Here is a 23569-nt window from a genome sequence, read left to right on the forward strand (position 1 = left end):
GGGGCTGTGGGCTGATGCCCTAAGTAGGGTTAATTCCTCTTCCTCGTGTGCCAGGCTTAACCTGATACAGTTTAAGGTAGTTCACAGAGCGCATATGACGAGGGCGAGGCTGAGTAGATTCTTTGGGGTGGAGGACAGATGTGGGAGGTGCTCAGGAAGTCCGGCGAACCATGTCCATATGTTTTGGTCATGTCCGGCACTGGAGGGGTTCTGGATGGGAGTTGCGGGAACAGTATCTAAGAACATAGAACATAGAAAATACAGCACAGAACAGGCCCTTCGGCCCACGATGTTGTGCCGAACCTTTGTCCTCGATTAATCAGAGATTATCATTGAATTTACAGTGCAGAAGGAGGCCATTCGGCCCTTTGAGTCTGCACCGGCTCTTGGAAAGAGCACCCTACCCAAACTCAACACCTCCACCCAACACCAAGGGCAATTTTGGACATCAAGGGCAATTTATCATTGGCCAATTCACCAAACCGGCACATCTTTGGACTGTGGGAGGAAACCGGAGCACCCGGAGGAAACCCACGCAGACACGGGGAGGACGTGCAGACTCCGCACAGACAGTGACCCAAGCCGGAATCGAACCTGGGACCCTGGAGCTGTGAAGCAATTGTGCTATCCACAATGCTACCGTGCTGCCCTTAAGAACAAATAAATCTACACTATATCATTTTACCGTAATCCATGTACCTATCCAATAGCTGCTTGAAGGTCCCTAATGTTTCTGACTCAACTATTTCCACAGGCAGCGCATTCCATGCCCCCACTACTCTCTGGGTAAAGAACCTACCTCTGATATCCCTCTTATATCTTCCACCTTAACTTTATGTCCCCTTGTAATGGTTTGTTCCACCCGGGGAAAAAGTCTCTGACTGTCTACTCTATCTATTCCCCTGATCATCTTATGAACCTCTATCAAGTCCCCCCTCATCCTTCTCCGTTCTAATGAGAAAAGGCCTAGCACCCTCAACCTTTCCTCGTAAGACCTACTCTCCATTCCAGGCAACATCCTGGTAAATCTTCTTTGCACCTTTTCCAAAGCTTCCACATCCTTCCTAAAATGAGGCGACCAGAACTGTACACAGTACTCCAAATGTGGCCTTACCAAAGTTTTGTACAGCTGCATCATCACCTCACGGCTCTTAAATTCAATCCCTCTGTTAATGAACGCGAGCATACCATAGGCCTTCTTCACAGCTCTATCCACTTGAGTGGCAACTTTCAAAGATGTATGAACATAGACCCCAAGATCTCTCTGCTCCTCCACATTGCCAAGAACTCTACCATTAACCCTGTATTCCGCATTCATATTTGTCCTTCCAAAATGGACAACCTCACACTTTTCAGGGTTAAACTCCATCTGCCACTTCTCAGCCCAGCTCTGCATCCTATCTATGTCTCTTTGCAGCCGACAACAGCCCTCCTCACTATCCACAACTCCACCAATCTTCATATCGTCTGCAAATTTACTGACCCACCCTTCAACTCCCTCATCCAAGTCATTAATGAAAATCACAAACAGCAGAGGACCCAGAACTGATCCCTGCGGTACGCCACTGGTAACTGGGATCCAGGCTGAATATTTGCCATCCACCACCACTCTCTGACTTCTATCGGTTAGCTAATTCGTTATCCAACTGGCCAAATTTCCCACTATCCCATGCCTCCTTACTTTCTGCATAAGCCTACCATGGGGAACATTATCAAATGCCTTACTAAAATCCATGTACACTACATCCACTGCTTTACCTTCATCCACATGCTTGGTCACCTCCTCAAAGAATTCAATAAGACTTGTAAGGCAAGACCTACCCCTCACAAATCCGTGCTGACTATCCCTAATCAAGCAGTGTCTTTCCAGATGCTCAGAAATCCTATCCTTCAGTACCCTTTCCATTGCTTTGCCGACCACTGAAGTAAGACTAACTGGCCTGTAATTCCCAGGGTTATCCCTAGTCCCGTTTTTGAACAGGGGCACGACATTCGCCACTCTCCAATCCCCTGGTACCACCCCTGTTGACAGTGAGGACGAAAAGATCATTGCCAACGGCTCTGCAATTTCATCTCTTGCTTCCCATAGAATCCTTGGATATATCCCGTCAGGCCCGGGGGACTTGTCTATCCTCATGTTTTTCAAAATGCCCAACACATCTTCCTTCCTAACAAGTATTTCCTCGAGCTTACCTGTCTGTTTCACACTGTCCTCTCCAACAATATCGCCCCTCTCATTTGTAAATACAGAAGAAAAGTACTCGTTCAAGACCTCTCCTATCTCTTCAGACTCAATACACAATCTCCCGCTACTGTCCTTGATCGGACCTACCCTCGCTCTAGTCATTCTCATATTTCTCACATATGTGTAAAAGGCCTTGGGGTTTTCCTTGATCCTACCCGCCAAAGATTGTTCATGCCCTCTCTTAGCTCTCCTAATCCCTTTCTTCAGTTCCCTCCTGGCTATCTTGTATCCCTCCAATGCCCTGTCTGAACCTCGTTTCCTCAGCCTTATATAAGTCTCCTTTTTCCTCTTAACAAGACATTCAACCTCTCTTGTCAACCATGGTTCCCTCACTCGACCATCTCTTCCCTGCCTGACAGGGACATACATATCAAGGACACGTAGCACCTGTTCCTTGAACAAGTTCCACATTTCACTTGTGTCCTTCCCTGACAGCCTATGGTCCCAACTTATGCACTTCAATTCTTGTCTGACAACATCGTATTTACCCTTCCCCCAGTTGTAAACCTTGCCCTGTTGCACGTACCTATCCCTCTCCATTACTAAAGTGAAAGTCACAGAATTGTGGTCACTATCTCCAAAATGCTCCCCCACTAACAAATCTATCACTTGCCCTGGTTCATTACCAAGTACTAAATCCAATATTGCCCCTCCTCTGGTCGGACAATCTACATACTGTGTTAGAAAAGCTTCCTGGACGCACTGCACAAACACCACCCCATCCAAACTATTTGATCTAAAGAGTTTCCACTCAATATTTGGGAAGTTAAAGTCACCCATGACTACTACCCTATGACTTCTGCACCTTTCCAAAATCTGTTTCCCAATCTGTTCCTCCACATCTCTGCTACTATTGGGGGGCCTATAGAAAACTCCTAACAAGGTGACTGCTCCTTTCCTATTTCTGACTTCCACCCATACTACCTCAATAGGGTGATACTCCTCGAACTGCCTTTTTGCAGCTGTTATACTATCTCTAATTAATAATGCCACCCCCCCACCTCTTCTACCACCCTCCCTAATCTTATTGAAACATCTATAACCAGGGACCTCCAACAACCATTTCTGCCCCTCTTCTATCCAAGTTTCCGTGATGGCCACCACATCGTAGTCCCAAGTACCGATCCATGCCTTAAGTTCACCCACCTTATTCCTGATGCTTCTTGCGTTGAAGTATACACACTTCAACCCATCTCCGTGCCTGCAAGTACTCTCCTTTGTCAGTGTTCCCTTCCCCACTGCCTCATTACACGCTTTGGCGTCCTGAATATCAGCTACCTTAGTTGCTGGACTACAAATCCGGTTCCCATTCCCCTGCCAAATTAGTTTAAACCCTCCCGAAGAGTACTAGAAAACCTCCCTCCCAGGATATTGGTGCCCCTCTGGTTCAGATGCAACCCGTCCTGCTTGTACAGGTCCCACCTTCCCCAGAATGCGCTCCAATTATCCAAATACCTGAAGCCCTCCCTCCTACACCATTCCTGCAGCCACGTGTTCAACTGCACTCTCTCCCTATTCCTAGCCTCGCTATCACGTGGCACCGGCAACAAACCAGAGATGACAACTCTGTCTGTCCTGGCTTTTAACTTCCAGCCTAACTCCCTAAACTTGTTTATTACCTCCACACCCCTTTTCCTACCTATGTCGTTGGTACCAATGTGCACCACAACTTCTGGCTGCTCACCCTCCCCCTTAAGGATCCTGAAGACACGATCCGAGACATCCCTGGCCCTGGCACCCGGGAGGCAACATACCTTCCGGGAGTTTCGCTCGCGACCACAGAATCTCCTATCTATTCCCCTATCCATTGAATCTCCTACAACGATTGCTTTTCTATTCTCCCCCTTCCCTTCTAAGGTGGTGTAAGTCCGGGTCAAGCCAAGCTGGGGGCTACCACTATTTGGAGTAGCGGACGAGCCGGGAGTGAAAGAGGCCGGCATTCTGGCCTTTGTGTCCCTAGTAGCCCGGCGAAGGATCTTGTTAATGTGGAAAGAGGCGAAGCCCCCCAGCGTGGAGGCCTGGATAAATGATATGACAGGGTTTATCAAGTTGGAGAGGATAAAGTTTGCCTTGAGAGGGTCTGTGCAGGGGTTCTACAGGCGGTGGCAACCGTTCCTAGACTATCTCGCGGAGCGTTAGATGAAGGTCGGACAGCAGCAGCAGCAACCCGGGGTGGGGGGGCATCTTTCTTTTGGGGGGGGGGGGGCATTTGAGCAAGAAAATACATGAATGATCCGGGAAACTGATACGTACGGGAGGAATCCAACGTACAAAGTTCTGTATCATATTGACTTGCCATGTTCATGTCTTGCTATGCGCGCTTTCTTTTTGTGTTACGGCCGGGGGGGGGGGGGGATTCTGCAGGGGCAATTCAAAATCCCTGGACTCCCATATCCAATCCATCATATATATATATATATATATGGTACAAGTTAGATGTGTAATGGAATACTCATCGATGGCCTGGATTTGTGCAGCCCCAACAACACACAATAAGTTGGACAGCATCCAAGACAATAATAATAATCTTTATTGTCACAAGTAGGCTTACATTAACACTGCAATGAAGTTACTGTGAAAATCCCCTTCTTGCCACACTCCAGCGCTTGTTCGAGTACACGGAGGGAGAATTCAGAATGTCCAATTTACCTAACTGCCCATCTTTCGGGACTTGTGGGAGGAAACCCATGCAGACACGGTGAGTACGTGCAGAATCCGCACAGACAGTGACCCAAGCCAGGAATCGAACCTGGGACCCTGGCACTGTGAAGCACCAGTGCTAACCACTGTGCTACCGTGCCATCCTAAGTGATCCATTTAGTTTTCACCCCATTAAATGTTCACTTCCTCCATCACTGACGCACTGTATGTTGCCATCTAAAAGATACTCGCACAATTCCTATGATGGTATCTGCCAAACTCGCGACTTCTACTGCCTGAAAGAGGAAGGGCAGATAGCATATGGGAACACCATCACCTGCAAATTCCCCTCCCAAGTCGCACACCATCCTGACTTGGGAATATACTCACTGATCCTTAATTATCATTGGGTGAAAATCCTGGAACTCCCTATTTGATAGCACTGAGTGTCCCTACACCAAATGGACTACAGCAGTTCAAGACAGTTCACCACCAGCCGCTTAAGGGCAAATAGGATGGGCAATAAATGCCGACCTTGCCACCAACTTTTGCATCCAATGAACACAAAAACTAATTTTCTTCTGAGGGAATGAGATACCATAATTCTAAAATTATTTTTTTCATACTCCGGGAGGTTGTTCAGCAGTAATGATCAATTATGCCATTAAAAACTCACTCACACTAGAATGCTCCAACCCTAACTTTTTCAGCCGTTTCTAGTGCAGAACTAGTGTCAACTCGATCAAGTGCACATCACTGCAATCTCAAGTCGATCAGCAAGGACTGCATCAACACATCTGTGAAGGAATGGCTGGCTATCTTTGACAGTAACTTCTATATTTCTACATTGAAGGGCAGCACGGTGGCGCAGTGGGTTAGCCCTGCTGCCTCACGGCACCGAGGTCCGAGATTCGATCCTGGCTCTGGGTCACTGTCTGTGTGGAGTTTGCACATTCTCCCCGTGTTTGCGTGGGTTTCGCCTCCACAACACAAAGATGTGCAGGCTAGGCCTCACCGTTAGTATTACTGCAAAACCTTTGCACATGTCTTTTAAAAATTAGAACAGTTAGCATTCATCCCCAAGATTATGTAAATACTTGTAGTTTCCGAAAAACAGAGTAGTGATCTACAGAATTAAATGACATTTCCTTAACTATTTCTATCCTGATTACAAAAACTAACACCACTTGAGGCAATTAAGGTAATTAATTGTCCAGTTTACCCAATATTGAAACAAATAGGGGCTGGTTTAGCACAGGGTTAAATCGCTGGCTTTGAAAGCAGACCAAGGCAGGCCAGCAGCACGGTTCAATTCCTGTACCAGCCTCCCCGAACAGGCGCCGGAATGTGGCGACTAGGGGCTTTTCACAGTAACTTCATTTGAAGCCTACTTGTGACAATAAGCGATTTTCATTTCATTTTCATTTCAAATAAAGAAAATGCCACCAATACACAGCTTGTCAGTCAACATCTGTGGCATGACCAGGCAAGTTTACGTTTCAGTTATACATCTTTATTAATGAATGCAAATAAAGGCATATTTATGAAAATTAGTAAAAGACGCAATCATGAGGAAAATTATGTAACAGATCATCTCGTCAAATAATGGCCAGAAATAAAGACAATACAAATAGCTACGTAAGTGGACGGTCTGGAGAAATTAAAAACTGAAAATCTGCAGATCAGGTAGGAAGTTAAAACAGGTTTCAAAATGAGGCACCACATAAACAGGAAATAACTGACAGACCAGACATCATCTGATAGAACAGATCAGTTAACAAGTTAACATCTTAGGTGTTGTTTTAAGAATGATCTGCACCAAAATAGATTATTTCCCACAGATGCTTCATGGTCTGTTCGGTGTTTCCAGCATTTTCTGTTTGTACTTCAGATTTCCAGCATTTGTGCTTTTAGTTATATCCTCCTTCCGAAAGTAAAGTCGGACATCAATGTTAAAATAACATAATTGCAGGGTGCCTAAGAGAATGCTGAGACACTGTCCCTTCTAGCTTAGAAATGGTTTAACTGGAACAATGTACAATGCCAATAACAGTCAGTGAGAATGGGCGGGTGAGTTAAGGGGGGCAGGCACAGAAAGACTGGGGTTACATTTTCAAGCACAACAAATGAATTAAGTTCCTGCTGATTTCCCCAAAAAGGAGATCATACCAAATACAGGACACTAGTTTCAAGGAAGTGCAAATATACTGCTGTACATATAGAAAGTGTGTGTGTGGATCTGCTGCTGTACATCTCGGATCCGAGCTCTTCGGTAAGGGACATGATGGGGCATAAGTTAAATTTAGGGACGAGCAACTATTTTGTGGTGTTTTCTCCAGGTGCAGGGGCGTGAGTGGGAGAGTTGACATTCCGGGTAGCAACAACTCATTTTAGGTACTGAGGGGTGCAGGTGGCGTGGGACTGGGCGCAACTTCGTAAGCTTAATTTCATAAGCCTAGTGGGGATGGTGAGGTAGGATTTGGTGGGATTGGATAGTCTCCCGTTGTCGCTGGCCGGCCGGGTGCAGGCGGTAAAAATGATCATTCTGCCACAGTTCTGGTTTTGTTTCCAGTGTCTGCCGGTCTTTTTTCCCCAAAGTCATTCTTTCAATGAATGGTCTCGTCGTTTGAGTGGGCAGGAACGGCAGCAGAGAAAGCGGTGCTCCAAAGGGGTCAGCAATCGGGGAGGTTGGCCTTTCCGAACTTGTTGCACTATTACTGGGCAGCGAATGCGGAGAAGATGCGGGGCTGGAGTAGAGAGACGGAGGCTTTGTGGGTGCGGATGGAGGCGGGTTCTTGTAGGGTCGGGGTTGCGGGCGGGAGAAACAGAACCGCCGCTGTTCCCCCCAGGGTAGTCCTGTGGTGGTAGTCACGCTGAGGATTTGGGGGCAATTCCGACAGTATTTCAAGTTAAGGGCAGGTTCGAGGGTGATGCCGACCGTAGGAAATCATGGGTTTGAGCCAGGGAGGATGGATGTGTGGTTCCAGGGATAGCTGGAAAAGGGGGGGAAAGAGATTAAAGACCTGTGTTTGATGGGGTGCCTCCCCTCTCCCCCCCCTACCCCCGGCATGGCTGGGGGATCTAATTGAGTTCCTATATTTGGAGACGGTGAAATTTGCTCTGACAGGTGCATATGAAGGGTTCCACCAGGGATGGGGTTTGTTTGTCCTACATTTTGGGGATCTGGTTGCTATCGAGGGGTGAAAGAGAGGGGGCGGGGTTGGGTTTATTTCTTGTAAAAATGATTTAATGTTGAAAATTTGAATAACATTTTTTTTCAAAAAAACGAAACTGTGTGTGTGAACATCATAGCGTACACCAGACTGTGATGCCAGCTGCGCTTTAAAGGTTGTCACGTCGACAATGGCCACTTCGGAGAGGCACTTCAAGGATAACTAGTATCTGTGGGTACATAAGTCATTTATTCGACACAGTCATGAGCAGAGGAATGGTGAGAAAGAAAAAGCAGTCCCATCAACAGCAATGATTCCACAGGATGATTAGTTATAAATCATCAACCATCAGCAATAAGGTCTTTTACAAAACATACCTTTGGTGCTGTTGGGCAGTTTAACCCTCTTCCGTTTGCCAATACCTTGACTTCCATCCTGTTCTTCCTGAAAAATGAAGGAATGTCAGTTAAGCAAAAACAAAACCCACCTCCCTTAATTAAATACTTTGCCCTGCCAGAGAGTTGTTGTAAATTACCTTTACAAAGAAGCAAGGCGTCAATTATTGTGCACATTTCTATCAAGCATGTAAAACAGCAATAATCTCACTGTTGACGAGTAAAGTCACCCCAATTTTGAATTCAAACAAGAACATTATTAAATCGAGACTAAATCATTTAATTTTGGTGTCTGAAAATTCCTAGAATTCCATTTTTAAACCAGTGTTTGAGAATGTATTTCACAGTTTCGTCCATTTATAATTAGATACACTGGGCGGCACGGTGGCGCAGTGGTTAGCACTGCTGCCTACGGCACTGAGGACCCGGGTTCGACCCCGGCCCTGGGTCACTGTCCCTGTAGAGTTTGCACATTCTCCCTGTGTCTGCGTAGGTTTCACCCCACAACCCAAAGATGTGCAGGTTAGGTGGATTGGACAAAAATAATTGGGTACTCTTAATTTATAAAAATAAATGAATAAATAATCAGATACATTGGTTTACAGTAACTAAATCAAATTCTGTTTTTATTACATGTAATGAAAGAATTTTCTGCAATTCCATACGTATTTCTGTGAAATCATAAACAATTAAACATTAATCAAAATGTCACCTCTCAATTAAAGGTTGCAGGTTCACATCTTCCACATACTGAATCACAGAATCAAAGATGGCCCTTCAGATGAGATTTAGATAAGACTTTAAGCAAAGACTACTTTTGCCTGTCAGTTCAGAAGTCAAAGATCCCATGGCACAATCTAATGATTAGGGAATTCTTTCAGTATTTTAGACAATGTCCCTCCCTCGACCAACTCAATCAGATTAAGTGGACACTTGTACATTTGCAGTCATCTGGCTCGTGCTCTGTGCAATTTGGCTACAGAACAGTACACTGTAATGTACACGGATATGGGTTGAAAAGTGGTAGATTTAGAACTGAGATGAGGAGAAACTACTACACAGAGGGTGGTGAATCTGTAGAGCTCGCTGCCCCATAGTGCAATGGAGACTGAGTCATTAAATGGATCTAAGGAGATATATCAATAGCACTAAACGACATAGGGTCAGATGATGTGGAGTCTGTGTGGGTAGAGTTGAGGAACCACAAAGGCAAAAAAACCATAATGGGAGTTATGTACAGGCCTCCTAACAGTGGTCAGGACCAGGGGCACAAAATGCACCACAAAATAGAAAGTGCATGTCAGAAAGGCAAGGTCACAGTAATCATGGGGGACTTCAATATGCAGGTGGACTGGGTAAATAATGCTGCCAGTGGACCCAAGGAAAGGGAATTCATTGAATGTTTACAGGAGGGCTTTTTGGAACAGCTTGTGATGGAGCCCACGAGGGAACAGGCCATTCTGGACTTAGTGTTATGTAATGAGCCAGACTTGATTAAGGATCTTAAAGTAAGGGAACACTTAGGAGGCAGTGATCATAATATGGTAAAATTCAATCTCCAATTTGAAAGAAAGAAGGTAGAATCAGATGTAAAGGTGTTACAGTTAAATAAAGGTAACTACAGGGGCATGAGGGAGGAACTGACGAATATCGACTGGGAGCAGAGCCTAGTGGGAAAGACAGTAGAACAGCAATGGCAGGAGTTTCTGGGAGTAATTGAGGACACAGTACAGAGGTTCATCCCAAAGAAAAGAAAGGTTATCAGAGGGGGGATTAGGCAGCCATGGCTGACAAAGGAAGTTAGGGAATGCATCAAAGCAAAAGAGAAAGCCTATAATGTGGCAAAGCGTAGAGAAGATTGGGAAGGCTACAAAACCAAACAGAGGATAACAAAGAGAGAAATAAGGAAAGAGAGGATCAATTCTGAAGGTAGGCTAGCCAGTAACATTAGGAATGATAGTAAAAGTTTCTTTAAATATATTAAAAACAAACGGTAGGCAAAAGTAGACATTGGGCCGCTCCAAAATGATGCTGGTAATCTAGTGATGGGAGACAAGGAAATAGCTGAGGAACTAAATAAGTGCTTTGCGTCAGTCTTCACAGTAGAAGACATGAGTAATGTCCCAACAATTCAGGAGAGTCAGGGGGCAGAGTTGAATATGATAGCCATCACAAAGGAGAAAGTGCTAGAGAAACTAAGAGGTCTAAAAATTGATAAATCTCCGGGCCCAGATGGGATACATCCTAGAGTTCTAAAGGAGATAGCTGAAGAAATAGTGGAGGCGTTAGTTATGATCTTTCAAAAGTCACTGGAGTCAGGGAAAGTCCCAGAGGATTGGAAAATCGCTGTTGTAACCCCCCCTGTTCAAGAAGGGAACAAGGAAAAAGATGGAAAATTATAGGCCAATTAGCCTAACCTCGGTTGTTGGCAAGATTCTAGAATCCATTGTTAAGGATGAGATTTCTAAATTCTTGGAAGTGCAGGGTCGGATTAGGACAAGTCAGCATGGATTTAGTAAGGGGAGATCGTGCCTGACAAACCTGTTAGAGTTCTTTGAAGAGATAACAAATAGGTTAGACCAAGGAGAGCCAATGGATGTTATCTATCTTGACTTCCAAAAGGCCTTTGATAAAGTGCCTCACGGGAGACTGCTGAGTAAAATAAGGGCCCATGGTATTCGAGGCAAGGTACTAACATGGATTGACGATTGGCTGTCAGGCAGAAGGCAGAGAGTTGGGATAAAAGGTTCTTTTTCGGAATGGCAACCGGTGACGAGTGGTGTCCCGCAGGGTTCAGTGTTGGGGCCACAGCTGTTCTCTTTATATATTAACGATCTAGATGACGGGACTAGGGACATTCTGGCTAAGTTTGCCGATGATACAAAGATAGGTGGAGGGGCAGGTAGTATGGAGGAGGTGGGGAGGCTGCAGAAAGATTTAGACAGTTTAGGAGAGTGGTCCAAGAAATGGCTGATGAAATTCAACGTGGGCAAGTGCGACGTCTTGCACTTTGGAAAAAAGAATAGAGGCATGGTCTAGTTTCTAAACGGTGACAAAATTCATAATGCTGAAGTGCAAAGGGACTTGGGAGTCCTAGTCCAGGATTCTCTAAAGGTAAACTTGCAGGTTGAGTCCGTAATTAAGAAAGCAAATGCAATGTTGTCATTCATCTCAAGAGGCTTGGAATATAAAAGCAGGGATGTACTTCTGAAGCTTTATAAAGCATTAGTTAGGCCCCATTTAGAATACTGTGAGCAATTTTGGGCCCCACACCTCAGGAAAGACATACTGGCACTGGAGCAGGTCCAGCGGAGATTCACACGGATGATCCCAGGAATGGTAGGCCTAACACACGATGAACGTCTGAGGATCCTGGGATTATATTCATTGGAGTTTAGGAGGTTGAGGGGAGATCTAATAGAAACTTACAAGATAATGAATGGCTTAGATAGGGTGGACGTAGGGAAGTTGTTTCCATTAGAAGGGGAGACTAGGACTCGGGGGCACAGTCTTAGAATAAAAGGGAGTCACTTTAGAACAGAGATGAGGAGAAATTTCTTCAGCCAGAGAGAGGTGGGTCTGTGGAATTCATTGCCACAGAGGGCGGTGGAGGCCGGGACGTTGTGTGTCTTTAAGACAGAAGTTGATAAATTCTTGATTTCTCGAGGAATTAAGGGCTATGGAGAGAGAGCGGGTAAATGGAGTTGAAATCAGCCATGATTGAATGGTGGAGTGGACTCGATGGGCCGAATGGCCTTACTTCCGCTCCTATGTCTTATGGTCTTATATATATTTCTGGTTAAGAAGACAGGTAAAGGGGATATGGGAAACAGGTAGGGAGGTCGATTTGAGACCAGGAAAAGATTAGCCATGATCTGATTGAATGGAGGAGCAGGCTCGAGCGTCTGAATTGCCTACTTCTGCTCCTAATTCCTTAATTCCTATGTCCCTATCTACGACAGTCTTCATCACCTGCTCTGATATTTTAAACGATCTCTCACTAATTCAAATGCTCTATTTAACCTTTCCCTGAACATGTCCACGGGTGTGGTTTCTGAATTCTTACTAACTTCCTGAGGGCTGTGGGCAGCATGGTAGCACAATGGGTTAGCATAGTTGCTTTACAGCTCCAGGGTCCCAGGTTCGATTCCGGCTTGGGTCACTGTCTGTGTAGAGTCTGCACGTTCTCTCTGTGTCTGTGTGGGTTTCCTCCGGGTGCTCTGGTTTCCTCCCACAGTCCAAAGATGTGTGGGTTAGGTTATTTGACCACGATAAATTGCCCTTAGTGTCCAAAAAGGTTGGGTTACGGGGTTAGGCGCAGGCTTAAGTGGAGTGCTCTTTCCAAGGGCCGGTGCAGGCTCGATGGGTCGAATGGCCTTCTTCTGATCTGTAAATTCTATCATTCCATGATTCCTCTGAATTAGTTTGAGTGGTCCTCTCACTTCATAACTATAGACCAATTCAAAAAAAACAAAACTTTGTTGAGTCATTAGGTGCATCTCTAACGGTGAACAATAAGCACGGAAATCCTCTAGCCTAGTCGTGGGTAATCCTGACTGTATGCTCCCCTCACGGTCTTTAAAGTCTGATGCTAACTCTCTAATGCCCTTTGTGATTCTGGAAGAGAAGCTAATGATTTAAACTGTTTTATCCCAAGGCTGTTCATGACTCCCCGAAACAACTGTGACATGAAATCTGAACACTGATCCGACTGTATTTCTTTTGGTAAACCATATCTGGTAAAGAATTTGGTCAATTTCTCTACAATCCTTTATGCTGTAATATTTCTCAAAGGTATGACTTCTGGGAATCTCGCAGGTACATCCAGGATTATCAGCAAGGAATAGTTTCCACATTTTGTCTTAGAGAGGGGTCATATATGATCAATTAGGACCCTAGTAACAGTGCAAGTTTTATTACTGCTCTCGGTTTTCTTATCACCGAACATTTCGACACAACCAGACTACATCTTTATGCAGTCCAGGCCAGTAAATTTGTTTCCGTATTGTAGCCTGAGTTTTCTTTATTCCCAAGTGCCTTCTTAATGGAACGGAACTTACTGAGCTACTGGCAAAATTTCCTTCCTGTATCTAGGTGATATTACTTCCTGAGGGGCAGCACGGTAGCTAGCACAATTTCACAGCTCCAGGGTCACAGGTTCGATTCCCGGCTTGGGTCACTGTCTGTGCGGAATCTGCACGTTCTCCCCCTGTCTGCATGGGTTTCCTCCGGATGCTCCGGTTTCCTCCCACAGTCCAAAGATGTGCAAGTTAGATGGATTGGCCATGATAAATTGTCCTTAAGTGTCCAAAAAGGTTATGTGGGGTTACTGGATTATGGGGATAGGGTGGAGGCATGGGCTTATGTCGGGTACTCTTTCCAAGAGCTGGTGCAGACTCGATGGCCCGAGTGGCCTCCTTCTGCACTGTACATCCTATGATTCTATGATGTATTTGTGCTTCAGTCTCATCCACCTGAATATGAGATGGCCCCCACTTCCTCATTAATACATTATCCTTAAGATAGTAACATTCTGGACAATTTGCCTCTATTTCTGAGTAAGCTGTTTGGCATATTTGCTTCATCTTTGGATCTCTTTGCAGAAACTCTATCCATTTCCCTGTGCTAAACACTTCAGTTTCATTCTCAAATCTCTTTTTCTGAACAATCTTATCAAAGCGAGTTTCAGCTAATTGCACTTCAGTCTCTTTGCCCAGTCTTCTAGGCTCCTCCTCCTCCTGTCTTAACTCATGTGTCTATGATCCAGTTATCACAGCCTGGAAACAAACCAACTGCAACAAAGTTGCTTTTCCACTGGCTGTTCAACTACAGTAGGCACCACCCCATCTGTGAGCAGTATATCTGATAACCCATTTGAAACTGAGAATTAAAGACGACCATCACGTGATCATCACTGGGTTGAAGGTGATTTCTAAATGATTTCTGATGAAAGGTCATCTCAACCAGAAAAGTTAACTCTGTTTCTCGCCAGTTCTCGCCACAGGTTCTGCGACCTGCAGAGTATTTCCAGCATTTTTCAATTTTTATTTCAGATTTCCAGCATCGACGGCATTTTGCTATTGGATTTGGGTTTATTGTCACGTGTACTGAGGTACAGTGAAAAGTATTGTTCTGCATCCAGTCCAGACAGATCGTTCCATACATAAAAAACAGAGGACATACGATAAATACACAATGTAAATACATAGACATTGGGTGAAGCATACAGTGTAGTGCTACTGAGAAGAGAAGATGCATGGAGAGATCAGTTCAATCCATAAGAGGGTCATTCAGGTGTCCGGTATCAGCAGGGAAGATGATGTTTTTGAATCTGTTAGTGAGTGTTCTCAGACTTTTGTATCTCCTGCCCAATGGAACAGCTTGCAGAAGTAACTTCTAATTCTTGTTATAAATTATGAAGAATTAGGATTCACCTAATACAGGCGTTCACAACTGGAGTCCCTGAACACGCAAGATTTAAGAAGAATTAGAGAAATGCTGATATGCTTATTTATTCCATCTCGTTATTGCTGGGCTGAATAGCCCAAGGGAAACAGCGAGGCTGCGGTGAGGCAGAGGCCGACAGGAGACAAATCAGCCAGAAGCTGAAGGGCAGCGGCGAGAGGCTTCCCGTGGCCTACAGGCGGTGCAGTGGTGACAGCACCAGGGCCTCAGAAAGCAGCTGGTGGGATTTGGGCTTGGGAAATGGAGCGGTACGGTTCAGGGCTCGAGAAAGGAGTGATGTGATTCAGGCCTCAGGAGTGGAATCCTGCGGTTTTGGCCACGGGAAAGGGAGCATTTTGGCTGAAGGAAAGGTGTGGAGGGGTTCTGGTTCGTGAAAACAGTGTTAGACGTTTTAGTTGCTGTGATATGAAGAGTCGAAAGTTCTGTTCCTTTTTCACAAACACATTTATTTCCTTCCAACAGCCTTTGACAAATCTCTCACTATACATCACCTGACAGAGGCCACCTGAAGCCCCTTTACATATCAGTGTCAATTAATGGATACTTAACATAAATGAGACAACTAATTGCAATGTCTCTTAACCCATCACTTAACAGTCTCCCCTTCCTTGGAGAAGAAAAAGTAATTAGGTGAAAATAAAATTTCAAGAAACTCAAAAAACATACATGATTTCCCCCTTTTTGGGGGGGACGATAAAGAAAAAAAAAGTCACAGAAACAAGCGCCCTTCATTAACAATATTCAAAAGTTTCTGTGAACTCACCCCTCTTTTCGTAAAACAGTCTGACAGTTGATAGCTCCTGTCGACCCATTTAATTTTTGTTATTTCCCCTCTGTCCAACATCTGCTTCAAACTTGCGATGTCTATCCGTAACCTCTTTTCATTGTCATTTTTGTAGAGTGCACATTTTCCCAGAGGGATTTATTGTCAATGTGACAGTCAATAGGTATAGTACCCAAACCCCCTAATCCCAAAATATCTGTCAATATCATACTTATATAAAAGGCCATATCCACCGCCTCTACAAGGCTTAACGTCTCAGCAGCCAAAGTGCTTTTTACCACTCTCCTTATTTTCTTTGTTTCCCACACAAGCGGACAACATTTACCATTGTTCCCAAAAAGGAAAATTATAAAACCTCCTGCGCTTGAAACCCCATCACATAAATTTGCGTAGGACGCATCACTATAAACTATGAGTTTCAAGTGCCTACGGTCACCTAAAACTGGGAACTTCAAAACACACTCCTGCATTTTTAGTTTGGCCAACGCTTTATTTGCTCTTATTATATCTTCCACTTTGGGATCATTCATTTTTGTACTCAACTCTAAGACATCAAAACTCACGTCCGGTCTAGTCTGTCGACCTAACCAGTTCAGTTGCCCAATTAAACTTCGCAGTTGCTCTTTTTCTATCTTTGAAACCATTGCGCCTTTTTGTGAAACTCGGCCACGATTAATTGCTATTGGGCTGATGCTTTCCAAATAAGATTGCTGACGTAAAGTTGCCCCTAACTTAGTCTGTCCAATTTCCAGTCCAATATATTTAAATGCACCGGAAGCCTGACTTCCAACCCTGAATTCTTTCCTCAAACCAGAGATTACAATAGCTTCAAAATCATGAGTCCCACCCCACAAAAAATCATCGACATGCATCATAAAAATGCCAGAAAGATTTCCTTTATAGTGCCAGTAAAACATTGCACAATCTGCTTTCAACTGGCAACAGCCTAACTTTAACAAAACTGACCTTACCGAAACATACCAGACTCTAGATGCATCATTTAATCCATATACACATTTGTTCAACTTCCAGACTACCCCTTTTGTGTTAGCTGCTTCTTTAGGAGGACGGAGAAAAATGTCTCTCTGGATCTGATGCCCCTGCAAAAAGGCAGCTTTTATATCTATAGATTTGCATTCCCATGCCTTGTGGCTAATAGAGCCAAGAAGATATTTAAAATAATCTTTCCTGCTGTCGGTGAATCTACCCTTAAATCCTGATCTTCTAAGTTTTCTTCAAATCCCCTTGCCACGAGCCTGGCCTTTGCCTTATAAGTTCCATCCGGAAGAACCTTTTCCGTGCAAATCCATCTGTGGGATAGAGCTCTTTGTCCCCTATCCGGTACTTCCGTGTATACCCCAAATTCACTCCAACTATACAATTCTTGCTGTTTAGCTTCTTTGATAACTTTTTCATCTAATTTATTTGAAGCCACCAAAATCTCACGTGCATGTGGGCTTCTACTCCTATTAGTATTCATAATCTTACTATTGTTCCGAGATCTTGATAAACTACGTCCCTTCTCCCTCCTGGTATCTCGTTCCGTACTGCTACTGCTTGATCTTTCCCTTCTGCTGTGGGATGTCCTTTCAATAGTTCTCGACCTTTCCCTGAGGACCTGTTCGCTATCCGATGTACTATCTGAACTGGCACTGCGTTTCTGTGCCCTCCATTTTTGAACTTCGTTTTCCCAATCCATTGTCTTGACTCCTTCCCCTGAATGCTGTACATTCAACCAATGTTTATACTTTCCAGTGGCCTTCCCTACTCTACTAATAACAGTTGCATCCTTCCATTGACTAGACCCTCCATGCAAGTATGTCACTTTTGTACCAACATTTGGCAGCTGCCCTTTCGGAAAAATGGCCTGTTCTAATTCATCAGAAGTAGTATTCCTCTACAGAAACCCTGTCGATATCAGTTAACTGGTCCTCATAGTTCTGCAACACGTGCGTACCAGATGACCATGGTTCCTCATCATGTCTGTCTGCTCTGTCTAAATTTGAAAATTTGTAATCTGTACGCATTATCCTTGATGAATGTACCCTAACAGTTTGATTACCATGTTGCAAAATAATTGTTTTGCCATCTATGCCTACGATCTTCTCTGGGCCTTTCCATTCATTAGAATGGTCTCTCTTATAGTATACCATGCCTCCTTGCTGAAAAACGGCATCTGATGGCCGTACGTTATGTCTTAAAGCTCTGTGAATTCTTTCAGAGACTTCTGCTTCCAAAAAAGCTTTTCTACTGCTATTTAATGCATTTAAATGTTCAGCAAAACCAGAGCTAATTGTAGTCCCCTCCCAAGCTGGAGGCTGGTCATCCAAAATGGAATTTTAGGATTTCTACCAAACACTAATTGACTAAAGCTGAATTTAGCCTGCAATTTGGTTGATCTGCCAAAATGTTTCCAAACATGTCATCGATGACAGCATGATTTCTTTCACAGACACCATTACTAAATGGGCTTTCTGCAGCCCTATTCATAACTCTGATATTCATGTTTTCACACATATCCCTAAACTCAACATTAGCAAATTCTCCCCCATTGTCCGTAAGGAATTTTGCCGGTGGACCCATTCCTGTCCCTATCCATTTTTCCACAATTTGATCCAGAATTACTCTCTTTTCTTTACTTCGTACAATCGTTGATTGACTAAATCTGGTTGCTAAATCTACAAAATGCAAAATAAATATATTATTTGCTTTATCCCAGATCTTAAGGTCCATGGCCACAATGTCGTTAAAATCCCTGGCCAAAGGTAGGGTTACTATCGGTCGGGCTGGTGTCCTTCTGTACTTCCTACAAACTTCACAGCAGTCACTAACCTGTTCTATCAGTTTAGTATAGTCGTCATCCCTTACCCCGCATCCTTTAATACATTTCTCAGCCTCCGAGGAGACGGATGTGCAAATTGCCTATGCAGTTTTAATACCACAAGCTTTTTATCAGCTAAGGTCCCATTTTCAACTGCCATTAACACATCCTTAACCATTCTACTTGAAATATTATTTGTCAGTAATCGAATACAATGGTGTCCCGACTGTGTAAATTGTAAGTCCACCGTCTTTCCAAAAACTGTTGCCTTATCCTGTTCCATATCCAGTTTCATGCGTGCTTCCTTCATCGACGGTCTGCTGAGAAGCAAAGGTATCTCACTTGATACAACATCCGTGCTCATGAAATGATTCACTCCGGCAATATTGCAAGGGATCACCACTCTTTTCAGTGTCTTCAGAGTATTATCATCCCCAAACCTGAAACTTGTGGAACTTTCAAATTCCTTAACCTTGTCACGATTTTCAGCATTCAAAGAGTCCAGGTAACATTTTAACCAGTCAATTCCAAACACAGTAGATGTGCAGCCACTGTCCAATACAGCACAGTTGAAGGATTCTGCAACCAACACCCTCATGATCGGCGTAAAACTGCTTGTCAATAGGACAATGCCTTCTTTCTGGTCACTATCTTTTTCCCCTTCTGACTCTTCAGTGTCATGTGTCGCTTCAAACACTCTATCAAACGAGTTGGACAGTTGAAAGCATAATGGTATTGAGAATCACATCGAAAACATCGATTGATCATGCCCCATGCATTTCTGGGGTTCATCTTCCTACTGTAGGTTCTAACTGGGTTTCTGTCTTCATAATTTCCTTGTCTCGGTTTCCTTCTATAGTCTTGAGCCCTGTTTGTAGCCATACGATTTCGGCATCCTGTTAGTAGTGTATCTTCCATATTTTGCCTTATTGCAGGCTGACCTATTTGGGTCATCAGAGCCATCGGAATCGAATGTTTCCCCAGAAACTTTTGTAAAGCTTTTGTCATCTGTTCGAATAAGGTATCCTTATCAGTAAACTGAACTCCTGTCAAAACCAGGAGCCTATCATGTTGCTCACTCTAGCACAATCAAATAATTTAAAGGCCAACACAGACTGTGGAAATTCTAGGTTGTGTTTCTGCAGTCTTTTATATAGTCTGCCAAATTCCATTATATAGTCTTCCATGGAGATATCCTCCATTTTCCGGAACTTATCAAAATCCGACCATGCTTCATACGCATTTAACAAGTCATCTTTCTTATAAATCTTATCCATATAATGTAATAAAGTCTCCAGACCTTCTTCTGAGTCTAACTCTTCCAATTCCAGCTCAGAAAGCACTTTGTTTCGGATTTTACTGCCATATGGTAGAGAAAGAGCCAATGCCATACCTTGTTTTCTCTTTCCCAAAGCAGTTACCTTAGTCCACATAACTACTGCACTTCTCCATTGGTCGTACGATTCCCTTTCAGAAAATAAGGGAGGATAGTCATATCCAGCCATCTTTATCCTCGGTTCAGCCATATATCCCTTTTTATTTTATTTTCTCACTCACTCCTTGGTTTGATCTGGAAAAGTTGTATCTTTCAACCCTTCACATTTACACAGCAACCATCCTCTGCTACCAATTGTTAGACGTTTTAGTTGCTGTGATATGAAGAGTCTAAAGTTCTGTTCCTTTTTCACTAACACACATTTATTTCCTTCCAACAGCCTTTGCACAAATCTCTCACTATACATCACCTGACAGAGGCCACCTGAAGCCCCTTTACATATCAGTGTCAATTAATGGATACTTAACATAAATGAGACAACTAATTGCAATGTCTCTTAACCCATTACTTAACAAAGAGTGACGCGGGGGGTTTGGTCCTCGGAGAGAGGCCAGTGTGCCTGTCTGTATGTGTGAGGATGAGTGTGTATGAATGTGAGAGAAAAGGATGTGAGTGAGTGTGCGTGTGGATGTGAGGTAGATGTGGGCGTGTGTGTCAATGTGAGGTAGGACGTGAACATGTGTGCGAATGAAAGAGGGAGTGAGACGTAGACATGTGTGAATGAGAGAGGGAGACACGAGCATGTGTGTGGATATGAGAAAGACGTGGACGTGTGTGTGAATGTGAGAGAGACCATGAGCGCGTGTGTGAATGTGAGATGTGAGCGCGTGTGTGAATGTGAGACACGTGAGCACGTCTGTGAATGTGAGAGACGTGAGCGCATGTGTGTGAATGTGAGAGACGTGAGCGCATGTGTGTGAATGTGAGAGACGCGAGCATGTGTGTGAATGTGATAGAGCCCAGAACGTGAGCGAATATGAGAGACGTGAGCGCGTGTGTGTCTGTGAGAGACGTGAGCGCGTGTGAATGTGAGAGACGTGAGCGCGTGTGTGAATGTGAGAGACGTGAGCGCGTGTGTGAATGTGAGAGACGTGAGCGCGTGTGTGAATGTGAGAGACGTGAGCGCGTGTGTGAATGTGAGAGACGTGAGCGCGTGTGTGAATGTGAGAGACGTGAGCGCGTGTGTGAATGTGAGAGACGTGAGCGCGTGTGTGAATGTGAGAGACGTGAGCGCGTGTGTGAATGTGAGAGACGTGAGCGCGTGTGTGAATGTGAGAGACGTGAGCGCGTGTGTGAATGTGAGAGACGTGAGCGCGTGTGTGAATGTGAGAGACGTGAGCGCGTGTGAATGTGAGAGACGTGAGCGCGTGTGTGAATGTGAGAGACGTGAGCGCGTGTGTGAATGTGAGAGACGTGAGCGCGTGTGTGAATGTGAGAGACGTGAGCGCGTGTGCGAATGTGAGAGACGTGAGCGCGTGTGCGAATGTGAGAGACGTGAGCGCGTGTGCGAATGTGAGAGACGTGAGCGCGTGTGTGAATGTGAGAGACGTGAGCGCGTGTGTGAATGTGAGAGACGTGAGCGCGTGTGTGAATGTGAGAGACGTGAGCGCGTGTGTGAATGTGAGAGACGTGAACGCGTGTGTGAATGTGAGAGACGTGAGCGCGTGTGAATGTGAGAGACGTGAGCGCGTGTGTGAATGTGAGAGACGTGAGCGCGTGTGTGAATGTGAGAGACGTGAGCGCGTGTGAGAATGTGAGAGAGACGTGAGCGCGTGTGTGAATGTGAGAGACGTGAGCGCGTGTGTGAATGAGAGAGACGTGAGCGCGTGTGTGAATGAGAGAGACGTGAGCGCGTGTGTGAATGTGAGAGACGTGAGCGCGTGTGTGAATGTGAGAGACGTGAGCGCGTGTGTGAATGTGAGAGACGTGAGCGCATGTGTGAATGTGAGAGACGTGAGCGCGTGTGTGAATGTGAGAGACGTGAGCGCGTGTGTGAATGTGAGAGACGTGAGCGTGCACTTCGGTTTCCGCCCACAGTCCAAAGATTCATGTGTAGGTTAGGCGAATAGGCCATGCTAAATTGCACCTGTGTCCAAAGGTTAATTGGGTTGCACGGTTACAGGGTCACGGTGGGGGTGTTGGCCTGGGTGGGGTGTTCTTCCAGAGGGTGGGTGCAGACTCAATGGATGGAATGGCCTCCTTCTGCACTGTAGCCATTCTATGACTTTATGTGTGTGATTGTGAAAAAACAGACATGCATAAATGTGAGACAGTGATGAGATAGAGATGTGCGTGTGTTAGCATGTGAGACAGAGACTTTTGTGTGTGTGTGCGAGCTTGTGAGACAGACTCATGTGTGCGTGTGTATGTGAGACAGAGACGTGTGTGTATGTGAGATAGCGACGTGTGGGTGTTTGTGAATGAGACAGAAGTGTGTGTGTTAATGTAAGACAGGGGTGTGTGTGTGTGTGTGAGATAGTGTGAGTGATTGATAGAGACAGGTGTGTCTTAATGTGAGCTAGAACGTGTGTGTGTGTGTGACTGTGAGACAGAGACATGTGTGAGGGAGAAAGAGAGATGCGTATGTCCGAATCAGAATCAGCTTTCCAGCATCTTGCTTCCCATTAAAAATGACAACGGGTAATAAGACTTACGTTTTTTTAATCAGAGAACTTTTTAAAGATGTTTTTAAAATTCCAATTAAGGGGCAATACACCTACCCTGCACAATTTTGGGTTGTGGGGTTGGGACCCGCGCAAACACAGGGATAATGTGCAAACTCCACATGTACAGTGACCCGGGGCCAGGATCGAACCGGGTCCTCAGCGCTGTGAGACAGCAGTGCTAACCACTGCGCCACGGTGCTGCCCCCAAGAACTTTTTAATTATTACCAGATGAATATATGCATAGATATGGCTAGAATAGATGTGTTTATGATTAATTTCTGTGTTCGCTCCAAAGAAAAGAAGGTGCCAACATTATGAGAATGCTTGGGGTTCCCCAATGCTCTTGGTATGTCATAAGGGGTTCCACAGCTTGAAAGGTTTGGGAAACCCTGACCTAATGGATTGCCTTATCTATAATTATTTTTATGAATTAGAAACAAAATAGAAACTACCTGGACAACTTCCATATAGTTCACATTAAATTATACATTAAAAGATTGAAAATCCAGAAAATGTCATGAATGTTCATAAAAAGATTGACCAAAGTAATGAGACATTTTTCATTTCCCAAATAGATTAGCCTGTGACCTAGATTACCAATTTAATGATGGTTTGTGCCAAATCAAGCACAGCTTTTTGTCTGTGGCCCCATACTAAGAACAGGACAGAAACTAAATGAATTCATTTCAATGTTTCTTATAATCATCATAAAAGACAGATATTCATCATACTAGGCTGAATTTGAATATAGGATCTGAAGATAAAATATTATCAACTAAATTGCTTCATCAATTCCCCAGCTTTTATATTTAAACTACCTCATCAGAAGAGTCCATCTGTCCTGTTCCTGCTGTTGCACCTTTTAAGATAAAAAGAAATATACCAAACCATTAGTTAAATTGTTGAGGAAAAACAGCAACCTCATAAAGGATGAAAAAGTTTAAATATGATTGTGAGGACAATAATTTTTAATAAGCTGAAATGTATATTAAGGACACTTGCTACAAAATAAGCTTAAAAATTCAGTAGCCATCAAAATTCTT

General features: G+C 44.3%; 1 protein-coding gene across 5 annotated transcripts in view; it reads right to left on the reverse strand.

Annotated features, from left to right (window-relative positions):
- Positions 1–23569, reverse strand: part of ubr3 (ubiquitin protein ligase E3 component n-recognin 3) — a 606570-nt gene that overhangs the window by 527317 nt on the left and 55684 nt on the right. For all 5 annotated transcript variants that reach the window (XM_072475854.1, XM_072475858.1, XM_072475857.1 and 2 more), the window contains exons 5-6: positions 23345–23385; positions 8436–8502 (exon numbers count right to left, since the gene is read on the reverse strand). In XM_072475854.1, coding sequence (XP_072331955.1) covers positions 8436–8502; positions 23345–23385 — 108 coding nt within the window. The remainder of the gene's footprint in view (positions 1–8435; positions 8503–23344; positions 23386–23569) is intronic.

This window comes from Scyliorhinus torazame, chromosome 2 (genome assembly GCF_047496885.1).
Source record: "Scyliorhinus torazame isolate Kashiwa2021f chromosome 2, sScyTor2.1, whole genome shotgun sequence".
Lineage (NCBI taxonomy): Eukaryota > Metazoa > Chordata > Chondrichthyes > Carcharhiniformes > Scyliorhinidae > Scyliorhinus > Scyliorhinus torazame.